Here is a 17,277-nt window from a genome sequence, read left to right on the forward strand (position 1 = left end):
ACATATTCTTATACTTGCAGGGCCCCTTTTCAGCATCATCCGACTAGAAATCTGGGGTTTCTTTTGGAGTTTCAGCTGCCTGAATTCTACTGAGCTGTAACTCATTAACTGTCTTTGGGATAATGTGGCAAAAAAAAAAGAAAGAAAATAATTATGGGAATTTCCTTCACACTTTTTAAACAATCAGAGGGCTCCTCTATCATCTTCTTTTTTGTTAAGTTTTACTCCCATACCTCTGCAACAATGAGTCCCCTGGAATAGGGCAAAGAAAACAGAAAATAAAAATATGTATGTCTCTTACATTCTCTAACTTACAGGGAACACTGTCCCCAATTCCCTAGCCAGAGGTTTAGTTTTCTCTTAAATTTTTTATGCCTGTATAATGAAAGCATAGCTTTGAATGTGGGGCCTGTTCCCATGTAAAAGTTATGAGAAATACAGAGAAATGATAAAAACAAAAAATTTTAAAAAGAATATCTAATTCTGGACTGCTTCTTAAAGTTTTGATTCCCTTCTGCAATTTCTCAGTAATTTTGTTTTTCTTCCCTAACATAGTTTTTATATTTTTTAGATTGTTTAGATGTAACTAATGGAAAGAATAGGGTACTGGGCTTATGACATTTGGCAAGCACTGAAAATTCACAATGATTTTTACAAGGCACTACAAAATTTCTTAAAGTTTTTATTTTGTGTATTTGAGTCATATCTCTCTCCAGTTATAACTCCTCTTGACTATACATATTGAAGTGCTTCCATGCATTTCTAGAAATAAATCCAGGTAGAGAATAAACACAATGCCAAAAATAGAGAGAAAGCAAAAGAATAATTTTAGAGAATAGATAAAAGAAAGAACAAATTACTGGGTCATGGTTATGCATATATATGTGAAAAAAAGGAAACCAGTTGACATCATTAATTTAGGCTTTCAAAATTCTTCCCAGCAGGGTCTACATTATGAATATATAATACATTGAGTGATCATGGGACAGTTATCTAAGAGAAAAAGCAGGAAGAAAAGAGGCAGGAAGACAGACTTCAATGAAACAGGAGATATTAGCATTCCTCTAGTCTGGAATAAGATTGTTTTTAACTATTTGAGAAAGAATTTGAATAGAAAATTTTCCTGATAAACATAAATATATCCTCAAAATTATAAAGAGACAGTTGGTAAAATAAGCCTGAAGAAATTGGTTGAAATATAAATATTTTCCAACTAACCAAAGGAAGGAGAAATAGAGCCATTATTGGTACATATGGAGATTATCAATATCAAGTGAATAATGAGCATCTTAGTTACCTGGAAGGACATATTATCAGTAAATATATGGATAAATTGAAACAATAAAAACTTACAGTCAAGAGAAAGAGGAGGCAAAGAAACTAGCTTGAACAAAATGACTATAATTACTACATATATATGCAACCCAAAGTAAATAAGTAAGTTTTGAATTAAGTTCTATCTAAACCTTCATTCTTTTAGGTGGAAATATCTTTCTTAAAAAGTGTGGTTAGCATTTACATTAACTGCTAATGCACTAAAAAAGCTAATTCTAAACTTTAAGACACAGGTGATATGATGATCAGGATAAAGTCCTTACAAAATTATTTATGATATCTTTCAAAAAATCATTAATAGTCTGAAAGTTCTCTTCACTGCTGCCTTCATCTCCTTATTCCTGAATGTATAGATAACTGGATTCAAAAAAGGAGTGAGAACTGCATCAGAGAGAGCAAGAAACTAGTCCATTTGTGAATTTGGGTGTGGCCAGGTATAGACAAACAGGGTTGGACCAAAGAACAAAAGTACCACAGTGACGTGAGCTGACAAAGTGGAGAGAGCCTTGGATGAACCACCTGAGGAGTGTTTCCAAACCGTAAACAGGATGAAGATGTAGGAGATGAGGAGTGTGAAGAAGGAACCGACACAGATAAACCCACTATTGACAGTGACCATGAACTGCAGTCTGTAAGTATCCATACAGGCCAGTCTGACGAGCCGAGGAAGGTCACAGTAAAAGCTGTCCAATACATTAGGGCCACAGAAGGGTAAATTAACAACAAATGCTAACTGGAACAGTGAGTGGCTGACACCAAGGGCCCAGGCAGCAGCCAGAAACAAAAGGCACATTCGTGGGCTCATGATGGTCTGGTAGTGGAGAGGCTTACATATGGCAACATATCTGTCAAAGGCCATGGCGATGAGCAGCACCATCTCCACACCCCCAACAACATGGATGAAGAAGATCTGAGCAATGCAGCCTCCAAAGGAGATGACTTTACACTTTCTGAAAAGGTCGTAGATCATCTTGGGTGAGGTGACAGAGCAGGCACCCAAGTCAGTGAAGGAGAGACCGGCCAGTAGGAAGTACATGGGGGAATGTAAGTGAGGATCAGTGGTCACAGAAAACACAATGAGGATGTTTCCAGTCATGCTTGCCAAATAGAGCACAGAGGAGAACACCAGGAGGAGAAGCTGGATCTCCCATGAATCAGTGAGTCCCAGAAACACAAACTCAGACACAACTGAGTGATTCCATCCATCCATTGGTCCAACCAACAGGGCTGCTGCTAAAATAATAGAACTAAAAAAAAATGAGAAATAAATTGTGATTATAAGCGATATTAGCGGTATTAATTACAGGCACATCTTGATGACATTGTGGATTTGGTGCAAACAGCTGCTATAAAGTGACTATCACAAAATAACAAGACAAATTAATTTTTTGGTTTTCTAGTGCACATGAAATTTATGTTTACAGTATACTGTAGTCTATTAAGTGTGTAATAGCACTCTGTCAAAAAAGAAAAACAGTTAATAAAACTTAATTTAATTTTATTGCTAAAAAATGCTAACCATCATCTGAGCCTTAAGTAAGTCATAGTACCAACATTAAAAAATCACTGATTATAAATAACCATAAAAAATATTATAATAATTAAAGAGTTTCAAATATTGTGATATTTACAAAAATACAACATAGATACACTGAGCAAATGCTGTTGGGAAAATTGCATTGTCAGACTTGCTCAATGCACTGTTGCCACAAGCCTTCAATTTGTGAAAAATGCAGTGTCTGTGAATTGCAATAAAGTGAAGCACAATAATATGAGGTAGGCTTGTATTTATACTGCATTATTATATTACATATGACAACTACCTGATAATACAATTATTCACACACACTTACTAAATATTCATGATAATGATGCTGCTGATGATGAAGACAGAAGCATAACTCAAGAGACCATATTATTCAACATTCATTTATGATAAAAACTATCAACAGTGAGCACAGAGGGAACATATCTCAACATAATAAAGGTCATATATGACAAACCCACTGCTAACATAACAGTCAATGGTGAAAAGCTGAATGCTTTTCCTCTAAGATCAGGAATAAGATAAGGATACCTACTATTTTAATATTTATTCAACATAGTGTGGGAAATCCTAGCCACAGCAATCAGAAAAGAAAAAAATAATTACAAGGAATCCAAATTGGAAGGAAAGAAGTAAACTGCCACTATTTGAAGGTGGCATCAAACTATATATAAAGAAAATCTATAGGAGCCATCAAAAATAATTAGAATAGATAGATTCAGTAATTTGAAGGATACAAAATCAGCAAATCTGTCACATTTCTATATAGTAATACCAAACTATCAAAAAGATAAAAATTTTAAAATAACACTTATAATTGCATCAAAAAGAATAAAATACCTAGGAATAAATTTAACCAAGAAATTGAGAAACTTTTATATTGAAAATTACATGGTACTCACACATACCAGGCACAAAACTAGCTTCAACAAATGTAAGAGTTTGAAATTATTTCAAATAACTTCTCTCACCAAAATGGCATGAAACTAGAAATCAATCACAGGAAAAGAAATCAGAGAATCCTGACTACATGGAGACTAAACAACATGCTACTAAAAAAACCAATGGATCAATGAGGAAATCAAAAAATATCTCAAGACAAATGATTATGAAGACACAAGCATTCAAAATCTATGAGATGCTGCAAAAGCAGTGCTTAGAGGGACATTCATGGTGATACAGGGCTTCCTCAAAATAGAAGAAAAATCTCAAATTGACAACTTAACCCATGACCTAAATGAATTATAAAAAGAAGAACAAACAGAACCTAAGGTCAGCAGAAGGAAGGAAATCATAAAGATTGGAGAGGAAATCAATAAAAAAAAAAAGGTTCAAAATACAACAGAAAAAGAAAATCAATAAAACAAAGAGCTGGTTCCTTGAAAAGGTAAAAAAAATTGAACAAACTTCTGGCCAAACTCACTCTCCTCAAGAAGAGGAGAGAAACAACCCCAATAAACACAATAAGAAATGAAAAAGGAGAAATTTCAATGGATACTGCAAAAATACAAAAGACCATAAGAGAATACAATGAACAATATATACAGCAAAGTGACCCAGTCTCACACTCACACACACACATACACACACACACACACACACAGAGAGAGAGAGAGAGAGCTGTGGCTGTGGCTGTGGCTGGCAGCTATAGCTCCAATCCAATCCCCAGCCTGGAAACCTCCACATGCTGCAGGTGTGGCCCTAAAAAAAAAAAAAAAAAAAAAAAAAAAAAAATCTCCATTATTTCATAAAGCCTTTCTTGACAGTTTCAGGTGATAAATGGTCTGAGATTTTTTTTTCTAACTTCCATAAGTCACAAACTCACTAATCCACTGGAAAGACATAAACTGCACATATAATAAGTAAAATATAAAGCAATATGCTTATTGCCATACAAACAGTAGAGAAACTTATTTGTTGAAGGAGTTGGGGGGGGACAATGAAAATTCAAAAGAAGGACCAGTATTATCTAATGAAGTCAAGAATTTCAGCAAGAGGAAGGAATGCGATCTGTCCTTTTATATATGAATGCTAAACACTTTCATCTGTAATCTGTGGAGTCTTTTGCTATTAACCATAATGCTTTAAAACTTTCATTTGCATATCAGGTTTGAAATTTTATAACCAGGTTCAAAAGTGAGTATATACTTCCAGAATGATAGTCTGGATAATAAACCCTCCACACTTCAGAAGCCATAACTCCAATGCACTCCTCTCTCTACACCATCTTTTCATATAGATGCCACATGCAAAGAAAAACATCTCTCATCTCAAAATTGACAGCAACCACAACTAACAGCCTCTATCCAGGGGCATCCCATCCGAACAACTCATCTTGCTTTGGGATAAGAGGAACTTTTCTCTACATCTGACACTCAATCTCATGAAGCTTGGCAATATTCTGAGAGGTAGAAAGAAAAGGGATCAAAGAAAGTAGTAATAACAAATGAAAACAGAGAAAGACACAAAGAAAGAGGAAATTAGAAGAAATATGCATAATGATAATAAAAGGAAGAGAGAGAGAAAAGGGGGAACATACAAGGACATACTGAGGGAGAAAACTCAGAAGAGTTCAGATAAAAGATCCAACCCCCACCTCTAATCAAAAGATTCAGTTTGAAAAGGCAAATTTCTTCAGTACCTGCCTAGCCAGGCTCACACAATTTCTGTGAATATCACACATAATAATGAATGTAAAGACGTGTTTTACAATGCAATGCAAACATAAATCACAACTGCTACCCTGACTGAGAGGCTTACAGCAGAGCTATAAGTAGCTTGGATTTTGAAGTCTATCAGGGCTGTCTTCAAACCCAAACTCCACTACTCATTTGTAATGTGAGTATGGAAAAGTTACTCAACCTCTCCGAGCCTGTTCTCTCATTTGTAAAGGGAGAGAACAATATCTTCCTTGCAGGGTATGGTGGGAACTAGGTGATATGCTATGCCTAACAAATACCTAGTGCATACCTACCTTAATAGCAAGGGCACAGTAAGTGGTGCCTAAGAGACAACAAGGACTATTTGTAAGGTAATGTCCTTATATATGTAAGCATATATCCTCTGTAAGACATATAAGCTATATATCCCAGTTCTATGTTCCACATACTAAAAAATCTTCAATTCAGAATTTATTAATCTAAGATAATTAAGTAGAGTTGGTGCTGTTAGGTTTCCTGGTGTCCAGGCAGCTTGAAGGTCTTCATTAGGAATACTTTGCAAGAACGATCTTACTCCTAGGTGGAGACACAGGGCTTGTTCTGTGAGAAGTTTGTTTTCTGACAAGTAGTAAATCAGTCTGTGCCACTTCCCCAACACTTCTTGCCTTACAGCCAAAACCATGGATAAATTCTCATTAAAAACTACTACACCTCAGATAAAACTGAACATTTTCATATGAATGAGGGAGGGGATGCTTCATAGAATTTTCAAAGGATGTGTTTAACCAGATAAAAATTCATATAAACTTGTTTAGGAAGAGGAAGCAAACCCACAAATGCCTGTCTCTCAGGAAATAAGAATTTTCCTCCCAAACTCTCATTTTTTTTCAAGATCCATTTAGCATACTTTAGTCATAGCTGTTGGCAACACAAGTGGAAAACACAAAAACAATTTACACATGTCAAAAAATCAGTCACAGATGTAAATAGCAACTGAGGCCAATGTAGTCCTAGTTCTTTCATTTTTGTTCTAACATGGCTTCTTATTTAATTGTTTTATTAATGAAAATTTATTTATTGAATAGGTAGTCTGTGCCCATTGCTTAGAAAGACAATGTCTAACTAACCTTTTAAATAAATCTAAAAGGCACAGTAAGATGAATGTTACAGACTTAGTAACACCGAGTAAAGTAGGAGAAGCCTACAGCTGTGGTGATCAGAAAAGACAAAGTGGAAAAGGTAGCATTGAGAAGAGCTTCTGTAATAATAAATATTATACTATATACAGAGAGAGTTTGAAGAATTATTTCAAGCAGATGGTACGAAATGAGAAATGACAGGTAAATTCAAGGCACTCTGGGATAATGGTAAAGAATGAAGGTTGCCTGGAGAATGGAAATTGTTTAAGACAACAGTCAAAACTAAGATGAGAAAGTTGAGACTAGTTTTACTTGACCTCAGTCGCTAACTTGAGATGGTTGAGTACAGTTAATAAATAAAGGGGTGCAAAGACTTAGGAGGAAGGAATCAATGATGAGATCCAAGTTTGAGGAAAATGATTTATTTGTTAGTGTGATAGATAAACTGGACAGAAGTGGGGGGGAGAAACCCAATAAAAGAGACTGCTGTAATGGGATCTGATTTGAGAAAAATTTAATCTCATCAAAACCAACTCTATCCTTAGAACATCAAAACCTTTGTTTTCTGATTTTCTTACTATTTTTACCCTCTCACCTACCTGTTTTGCCAAGGGAACTAAGAGATCTCCTAAAGATTCAAATATGATCTCCACAAAAAAATCAACCAGATCCTATTCAGGATCATCACACACACATACACACACACACACACACACACACACACACACACACACCTCTGTGTATAAACAATGTCACAGTAAGAGTAGAAGTTAATTATGACCCTAGAGGGCAATGACCAAGTGATGCTGCCAAGACTGAAATTACTTGGCCTGGGAGTTATTGCCTATGATAATTTTGGTTTTTCCCAGTGTAGCCATGCAAAGAAACTGTTGCTGAGGAAATAAAAGGTTTGTAATTTTCTTATGATAAAGTGAACTTCTGCCATCTTCTAGAAGTACTTTAACTATTTATTTTATGGTGACCGAATATGCATTCCCCAGCAAAATTTAAAGTGATCATTTTCATTTTCAAATATTTTATATAATTTAAATAGTACATATTCATCTTAAGAACATGAAAAATACAGAAAAATATTTTTAAAACCTTGAGAACAGAAATTTTGAGCATTCCTCTAACATCACTAATTGTTAGAGAAATGCAAATCAACATTACAATGAGGTATCACCTCACACAGATCAGAATGGCCATCATCCCAATGTCTACAAATAATATGGAGTTCCTGTCGTGGCTTAGCAGTTAACGAATCCAATTAGGAACCATGAGGTTGAGGGTTCCATCACTGGCCTCATTCAGTGGGTTAAGGATTCACGTTGCCGTGAGCTGTGGCTCTGGCGTAGGCTGGCAGCTACAGCTCCGATTAGACTCCTAGCCTGGGAACCTCCATATGCCACATGTGTGGCCCTAGAAAAGACAAAAAAAAAAAAAAAAAAAAAAAAAAAAGTCTACAAATAATAAATATTGGAGAGAGCATGAAGAGAACCTTCCTACTCTGTTGAGAATGTAAATTGGTAAAACCACTATGGAGAACAGTATGGAGGATCCTTAAAAAACTAAAAATAGAACTACCATATGATCCAGTAATCCCACTCTTGGGTATTTATCTGGAGAAAACACAATTCAAAGAGATACATGCACCTCAGTGTTCACATATATGTATGTATACACATACATATACATGTATTGGAATGTTACCGAGCCATAAAAATGAAATAATGCCATTTGTAGGAACATGGATGGACCTAAATTTTATCATACTAAGTGAAGTAAGTAGGACAGAGAAAGACAAATATATATCACTTGTATGTACAATCTAAAAAACAATTTATTTACAAGATATAAATAGACTAACAGACTCACAGGAAACAAACTTACAGTTAAAAAAAGGAAGGAGTATGAATAAATTAAGAGTTTAGGATTAAAATATACATAGTACTATATATAAAATAGATAACCAACAAGGATCTACTATATGGCACAGAGAGCTATACTCAGTATCTTGAAATAACCTATAATGGAAGAGAATATAAAAAAAGAATATATATAGTATGTATTTATATACATACTATATATACACGTGTATAACTGAATCACATTGCTATACACCTGAAACTAACACATTATAAATCAAATATATTAAAATAATTTTAGAAAGAAATTTTGATAATTCTTTTAAAATATTTTAAAATGTGAAAATAAAGTCATTTTGGAAATCAGTTCTTTTGCATATTATTGTACTGAATTCTCAGAACAACTTTGCAGAGTAATTACTGCTTTCAGAGCATAATTTCAATCTATGCATTAAACCAAATCATGTAACTAATAAAGTTTAGTTTCATTTTTGAACCCAGAACTAAAACATTCTTTCTTGTTCTTCTCTATAGCATACCTCCTTGACAAGAGTAAAAATACAATATTGCCCATTTATCTTATCAAGCAAAATCAAAATATCAAGCAAGAGCAATAACCACATAAAAGTAACTAGATGCCAAACCACTTTGAAAATAGATACAGAACTCTGGCTTAAGACGGCAAAATAAGAAGTTTCTTCTCTTCTTTCTAAGCCAAAGTAATAAAGATCTAACCAAACCCCTACCTCACTCATTATAAGCCTTTACTCTTGCACTCAAAAACCATTCCAGGATTCCTGTCGTGGCTCAGTGGTTAATGAATCCGACTAGGAGCCATGAGGTTGCAGGTTTGATCCCTGGCCTTGCTCAGTGGGTTAAGGATGCGGTGCTGCCATGAACTGTGGTGTAGGTTGCAGATGCAGCTCAGATCCTGCTATGCTGTGGCTCCAACATAGGCTTGGCAGCTGCAGCTCTGATTAGGCTCCCAGCCTGGGAACTTAGGTGCAGCCCCAAGAAAGGCAAAAAGACAAAAACAAAAACAAACAAACAAAAACTATTCCAGCTTTTCCCTCTCTCTTCCACATCATCCATGTTCCCTCTCCATTGTGTCATTCCCCACAGCTTTTACCATTTGCTATGGCTCCTCTCTTATTAAAATCTTTAAATGCAACCTCCCATTTTGCTATTGTTCTACTTCTCTAAAGACTTTTGCAACAAAATTCCTCAAGAGAGGTATCTGTGGTCTTGGTCCAATTCCTATTGTTTTCCCTCAAATCAAAACTTTCCTGGAGTTCCCATCGTGGCTCAGTGCTTAATGAATCTGACTAGGAACCAGGAGGTTGCGGGTTTGATCCCTGGCCTCGCTCAGTGGGTTAAGGATCCAGCGTTGCCGTGAGCTGTGGTGTAGGTCGCAGATGCAGCTTGGATCTGGCATTACTGTGGCTCTGGCGTAGGCCAGTGGCTACAGCTCCAATTGGACCCCTAGCCTGGGAGCCTCCATATGCCGTGAGTGTGGCCCTGGAAAAAGACAAAAAAAAAAAAAAAAAAACTTTCCCCTAATACAACCATTATCACTTTATCAGCCCTCTCATGATCTCCTTATCTAAATCTAAAGATGAATTCCTTGTCCTCTTCTTTTAACCTGGTTATTTATCCCAATGTTCATACACTATTTCATTACTTAGATTCCCAGGCATCACAAAGCCCAGGTTTTTCTTCTGCATCACTGAATGCTCTTTCTTAGAAGTCTTAATTAATTATTATTTACTTTCTTTCTGAATTCTTAATGTTTGAGAATGGCAGGGCTCAGGTATTTTATTAATTCCATGTCTTTCTACCCATATTCATACTCTAGTTTATCTCACCTAGTACCACACCTGTAAATAACATCTATATGACAATCTCTTGCTAAGGTATATCAGACTTACTTATTCAGATGCCTACTTTACATTTCCACTTGTACATCCAATAAACATCTAGATATAATGTATACAATGTGTCTTGCTTTTACCTACTCCTCCATCTTAAGTGATGACAAAACATCCTTCCAGTTGTTTAAGTAAAAACAACTTGGAGTCCTTTCAAATCCAATCAACTGGAGAATCCTATTAGCTAACTCTTCAAAATCTTACCACTGACATCTTACCATGTACATTGCTACCCAAGGCACTATCTCTTTCTTCCCTTAATTTCTGCAGCTGACTACCAACTTGTTAATGTGGAGACCACTGCACCACCCTTCCCCAGACTATTCTCAGCAGGACACCAAACATAAAAGTACTTTTTTTTTTTTAAAGCTTAACAATATTGTGTCTTGCGGTTGCCAAGGGGGGTGGGGGGAGGGAGTGATATGGATTGGGAGCTTGGGGTTCATAGATGCAGACTATTGCCTTTGCAATGAATTAGCAATGAGATCCTGCTGTGTAGCACTGGGAACTATGAATAGTCACTTATGACAGAGATTGATAATGTGAGAAAAAAGAATGTATGCATATATGTGTAACTGGGTCATTATGCTGTACAGTAGGAAAAAATAATGTATTGGGGAAATAAAAATAAAATAGAATAAAAAATGTTAAAAAAAGTCAGAAACACATGCTGTCTGTTCCCTGTGTGAAAGCATAGCATAAACTGAAAGATCATTTAAAAGCAAGCAACCATCAGAGATCTGTCCAGTTCAATAATCAGCTCTTTTAATTTTCCTCTGTCTTATTCTTGAAACATTTTTGAAGTTATTCTTCAAAAATGTCTCTAAAGAATTTTTGTTTGTTTAACCCTAAAGTACAGAAATAAGCATAGTTGCATTAACTATTAAAAGTGGGTTGCTTCCCAAGAAAAAAGAGTGTGTGTATCTGCGTGTGTGTATATATATATAATGTCACTTTGATATACAGCAAAATTGACAGAAAATTAAAATCAAGTATAATAATAAATAAGTAAAAATTGGATTGCTTTTTGTCTAACATAAAAATAATACAGATTATAATTATAATAATATAATCTTTTCACTTGAATACCCTTATATGTGCTTTTATTTTTAATATACTTGATATTGTTCATATAATAAATGTTCTCCTCACAAAAAATTATAAAAATATTTTAAAGTAAATATATATAGTTAAAAAACAGAAAAAAATTTTAAATATTAGTAATATTATATCATCTCTCTTCTCAGAACACTCCAGTGGTAACCCCACTTCCTCAGAGTAAAAGCCAACTCCTTTACTCTATTCTGCAGAACCCCACATGCTTTGGCCTCCCTTTAACTCCTTGAATATTCTCCTACTATTTTCCCACACTTTATATGCTGATGAAGTCACACTGGGCATCTTGATGTTTCTTGAAAACACCAGCCTTTGTACTGGCTGTACCTCTGACTGGGATGCCCTTCCCCTTGACATCTGCATTGCTAACTCACTCACCTATTTCACAGTTACCATCAAGGGCATCTTCCCAATGATTCCTACCCTAACTATCCTTCTTAGAAGTTCAAACCTTCCCCCAAGTCTGGTGTCTCAGATCCACCTTAACCTACTCTACTCTATTACTATGGCACTTACTTCTTTTTTTAATGTCAATTTTGTTTTATTATTATTTTTAATAGTTATTTCCTGAATACAATTTTTTTTTTCTACAGTACAGCATGGTGACCCAGTTACATATACATGTACACATTCTATTTTCACATATTATCATGCTCCATCATAAGTGACTAGACATATTTCCCAGGGCTACACAGCAGGATCTCATTGCTAATCCATTCCAAAGGCAATAGTTTCTATCTATTAATCCCAAGATCCTTATCCACCCTACTTCCTCCCCCTCCCCCTTGGCAACCACAAGTCTATTCTGCAAGTCCATGATATTCTTTTCTGTGGAAAGGTTCAATTGTGCTGTATATTAGATTCCTGATATAAGCGATATCATATGGTATTTGTCTTTCTCTTTCTGACTTACTTCACTTAGTATGAGAGTCTCTGGTTCCATCCATATTGCTGCAAATGGCATTATTTAGTTCTTTTTTATGGCTGAGTAGTATTCCGGTGTGTATATATACACACATCTTACTAATCCAACCATCTGTCGATGGACAGTCTTTTTAACTTACTATAAAACCTCCTTGTTTGTTTTGCTTATTACTTATTGTCTGGATAGATCCAGTAGAATATAAGCTTCACAATGGTACAAATTGTTATTTATTTTATTTACTGATGATGCACCCCAAAAGCCTAAAATAATGCCTGGCACTTGGTAGGCACTACTACTGTATGAGTAGTAGTGCCTCATATTTGCTGTATGAGTGAAAAATTGACACACAGAGACAGAGAGAGGAAATGAAAGGGTGAGAGGAAGAGGGAGAGAGAGAAAGAATTACTCTTGGGTATCTTGTTTTCATGACTAAATAGATGATAATGAAGGAGGATTCAATACTATTTTGAATCTGTTCAGTCAAAGGATATATGAGGCATCCAAGAGCAAATGTCAGAAGATATATTACACATGGGAAGAGACAAGGACTACATTTTATATAATAAGTTGGTATAAATGGTTAGAAATCAGAAGGGAAATGATTATTCACTAAATGGTACTGAGAAAATTAATAAGCGAATTTGAAAAAGTTAGATCCTCTCCTATTATTTGCACCAAAAAAAATCCAGATGAATAAAATATTTCAGAAATATATGTCTGTTAAAAAAATAATAAAGCAAAAAATCATTTTAAATTAAAAAAAGAAATACATATCCATGAATATTCACTAGATATTGGAATGGAAAAGGACTTTCTAAGAATAAAACTATAAAGTCAAATTTAAAAGCTCCATGCGATTGGAATCACGAAAGTACAACTTTAATGCTGCAGAATACAGTAAGTAAAATTAAAACAACAAACTGGGGGAAGCATTCTGAACACAAATGTAATAATGGTGTTGATATCTTTATCATACATGTGGAATGGGTAAAACAATATGATGGAACTAGTATTCCACCTATGAGGATGAAAAGGGGAATACCACATCAACAGTTATTAATTTCTATTTCAATAAGAAAAAATATAACGGACATTTTTTTTTTTTACCTGACCTGAATCACTTTTCCCCTTTCATTGATGCTGTACCCCACCTCATTCATTTGCAAAATGCCCCTTCTGAATTTCATGTAGTTCTCTGGACTTGTCAACCAGATAACCTTTGCCCCTACCACTAGGGTGGGCATGTATCCAGTTCTGATTTATGAGACACTTGGAAACTTTTGTTTTTCTTTTGTCTTAGTTATTTTAAGCTTGTTTTTATTGGATTCTGACACATGTAATTCAAAGAGTTCAAATTAATAATGTGTGAAAAAGCATTAAAAAGTATTAAAGAACAAAGAATTTTTTAAATGTTTTATCTTTTTTTCTTTTAAATTCATAAAGATTTTTTATTAAATGATCAAACCCACTGCTTTGCAATAGATATACACTATAACTCTTTGGAGAGATAAGAGTTTATTATTATACTTTATTAATTCCAAATATATCAATCTATAAAAGATGTCATCTGAACTACATACAGAGGTATATGAAAAAACTTTTTGAGGCAGAGCAAAAAATTTAAGATAATATTACTTGACCAAAAGAGGAATAACAAATATAATTATGATAATGTCATAAACTGCAATATTACATATGCATTTAAAATGATTTTATTCTATGATATGTAATATTGTAAGGAAATTCTCAGAAAAAGATAAAGGATAAAAATGTAGAGACTATAAAATCCCAATTTTATAGATATATATTTACATTTTGGCATAGAAAAACACTAGAAATAAATATACCAAAATATTACTAATAATTATATCCAGATGGTGATTTTATGGGTTATTTTCAGTCTGATCTCTAATTTCCATATAAATCTTACATAATGAGTACATCTTCTATTGTTGAAGAAAACATAGTATTTTCTTAAAGAAATAACAACAGGTATTTCACATCAGAAGTAACTGAAAATGTAGTGTCCTTAGAATTTAAGATGTATTTGTCAATACCCTTCTGACTGTAAATGACAGAACCACAACTTAAACTTATGCAAGATAAGTTAAGAAGTAAATAAGGGCCACTTATAAGACCAAAGAAGTATTGGTAAACTGGTTAAGATGTATGGAGTATGTATTCGGATGTATGAAGATCAGCAATATCTGCAGTGCATCTTTGAGAATAAGCATTGATTCTTCTTCCTCTTTTTTTTTTTTTGTCTTTTTGTCTTTTTAGGGCCACACCCACAGCACATGGAGGTTCCCTCCCAGGCTAGGGGTCTAATCAGAGCAGTAGCCACCAGCCTACACCACAGCCATAGCAACGCCAGATCCAAGCCGCATGTGCAACCTACACCATGGCTCATGGCACCATGGGATCCCTAGCCCCCTGAGCAAGGCCAGGGATTGAACCCTCAACCTCACGGTTCCTACTCGGATTCATTTCCGCTATGCCACGACAGGAACTCCTAAGCATTCATTCTTTGTTGAAATGGATGTGAACTGAAATTTCTAAATCTGTTGATGGAAATTCCTCACTCCTATAGAAGAGAATACAGTCATATGTAACACAGCTCCCAAAGTAAAATTTAGTTTGCAATGACTCAAATCATTCAAATGCAATAGGAATGGTCACGTCAGCTGAAGGAAAAGGAAGACACCTGGCTAATTACATGTAGAAATAAGAATGCATCTGTATGTACATAGGGATTAGACGGCCTGTATGTATAGACAAAACTCAAACGGTAAATTGGTGATAACTAGCCAATATCATCCAGATAAAAGGGCTGGATTAAGGATCTTATTTTTCCAAATGTGATGACAGGCAAGTCCTAGTGTGAATATATAGGCATTAAGTATCAAAATCTGATATGATTAAATATTTGAATAATCCAGCTAACTCCTCTTGTTATGATTAGCTCTCCACTGATGTTCATATCATTGCTTGACTTCCAGAAATTTCCCTGCAGTGAAAGAATGAGTTACACTTATGTAGAAGTTCAGGCCACTTAAATGATTTTTTGTTGTCAATTTATAAATTGGCATATTGAAATAGATAGGTGTATATACATATAAAATATGTATATATTTCATCTAGTATCAATTTACTTACTGTCAATCAGCATTCCCTTATATAGTCCACTCTGACACTGAAAAGACTGATTTTAGAAGCATAGACCATAGTAAATTCATCAAAATAATATCTCCTAAGAGACAAGCATTGGCATTCTCCAGAAGAAACTTTTTACCATACCACATCCTTCCTCCAACCACAGGCTATAACACAAGGTCTCAGTTAATATTTTTTAAAGAACCATGTTATTTTAATCTGGGGCATCTAAATGTTAACATGGTACTTGGAAACTTCTGATACTGAAATAATAGAAATTTAATGTTACTCCAAGTTTGTAAGGAAACTTCATAATATTTTGGCATTTAAGAAATCCTTCTATAATTAATAAATTGACTACATACTTTCCTCATGGCTACTTTCATTTCTTTGTTCCTGAATGTGTAGATAATTGAATTTAAAAAAGGAGTGAGAACTGCATCAAAAATAGCAAGGAATTTGTCTAGGTGGGATGTGGGATGAGGCCAGATATAAACAAAAATACAAGGACCAAAAAACAAAATCACTACCATGACATGAGTTGACAAAGTGGAGAGGGCCTTGAATGAAACACCTGAAGAGTGTTTCCAAACAACGATCAAGATAAAAACATAGGAGATAATCAGTATGAAGAATGATCCCAGGGATATAAATCCATTGTTGACTGTGACAATGAACTCTAGCCTGTAGGTATCTATGCAGGCAAGTTTGATGAACCAAGGAAGGTCACAGTAAAAGCTGTCTAGTATATCTGGGCCACAGAATGGCAGTTTTATAACAAAAGTCAGTTGAACCACAGAATGAGTCAAGCCAATTATCCATGCAGCAACCAGAAGCAAAATACACATTTTTCTGCTCATAATAGTCATATAGTGAAGAGGCTTGCATATGGCAACATATCTGTCAAAGGCCATGGCTATGAGAAGCACCATCTCCACACCAGCAATAACATGGATGAAGAAGATTTGAGTGATGCAGCCACTGAAGGAAATTACTTTACACTTTCTGAAAAGATCATATATCATCTTGGGAGAAATGACAGAAGAAACTCCCAGATCAATAAAGGAGAGATTGGCCAACAGAAAGTACATGGGGGAGTGTAAGTGAGGGTCAGAAGTCACAGTAAGTAAAATAAAGGCATTTCCCATCATACCTGCCACACAAAAAATGGAGGAGAACAGAAAAAGAAGTTGTCTCTCCCAGGAGTTGGTGAGGCCCAGGAACAGAAACTCTGAAACCATAGAATGATTTGCTCCATCCATTTCTCTATCAGCTGGAATGTTGTACAGATAAAGATAATGAGAAAGAAACTAAAATAAGTGTTAATGATGTTCCATATTATAATGATTGATTATATAAGGATCTCAACACTGAGAAGACTACATATCTTATCAAATCCTTCTCAGGGCCGAATCATCACTAAATAAATATTTTACCTGTGGTCACCTAAAGCAGTTGAGTCACTTTCACATACTATATGCCTTTCACCACATCCTCCAGGACATCTACAAACAAGAGGGAAAAACATATATGAAAACATAGTAGATGTACATAGCAAGGATTGGAAGGGGCAGTCCTTGCACAGTGCAATACAAAGAGAAAAAAAA

The 17,277-nt window shown here is 35.0% G+C and overlaps 2 protein-coding genes and 1 pseudogene across 7 annotated transcripts in view; all 3 read right to left on the bottom strand.

Moving 5' to 3' along the window:
- LOC110261611 (uncharacterized) overlaps nucleotides 1-17,277 on the bottom strand; it is a 310,291-nt gene that overhangs the window by 274,393 nt on the left and 18,621 nt on the right. Inside the window, exons 3-5 of one of the 6 annotated variants that reach the window (XM_084967015.1) lie at nucleotides 17,107-17,175; nucleotides 16,824-16,943; nucleotides 665-2,582 (exon numbers count right to left, since the gene is read on the bottom strand). The exons of the other annotated variants lie outside the window; for them this stretch is intronic. Of the exons in view, the coding sequence (XP_084823141.1) occupies nucleotides 17,155-17,175 (21 nt within the window). The 3' untranslated portion in view covers nucleotides 665-2,582; nucleotides 16,824-16,943; nucleotides 17,107-17,154. Of the gene's footprint in view, nucleotides 1-664; nucleotides 2,583-16,823; nucleotides 16,944-17,106; nucleotides 17,176-17,277 lie in introns of those variants that run through there. 6 annotated transcript variants of the gene reach the window in all.
- On the bottom strand, nucleotides 1,607-2,545 carry LOC146401757 (olfactory receptor 4F3/4F16/4F29-like; annotated as a pseudogene).
- LOC146401758 (olfactory receptor 4F21-like) lies at nucleotides 15,997-16,932 on the bottom strand. Its single transcript, XM_084967012.1, has one exon. It carries the CDS (start codon nucleotides 16,930-16,932, stop codon nucleotides 15,997-15,999), a length of 936 nt encoding a protein of 311 aa, XP_084823138.1.

The sequence above is a fragment of the Sus scrofa genome, chromosome 7 (assembly GCF_054392235.1).
Source record: "Sus scrofa isolate SSC_HxYL_T2T_F1_AM1 chromosome 7, Sscrofa_HxYL_maternal_Yorkshire_Landrace_v2.0, whole genome shotgun sequence".
NCBI classification, from domain to species: domain Eukaryota; kingdom Metazoa; phylum Chordata; class Mammalia; order Artiodactyla; family Suidae; genus Sus; species Sus scrofa.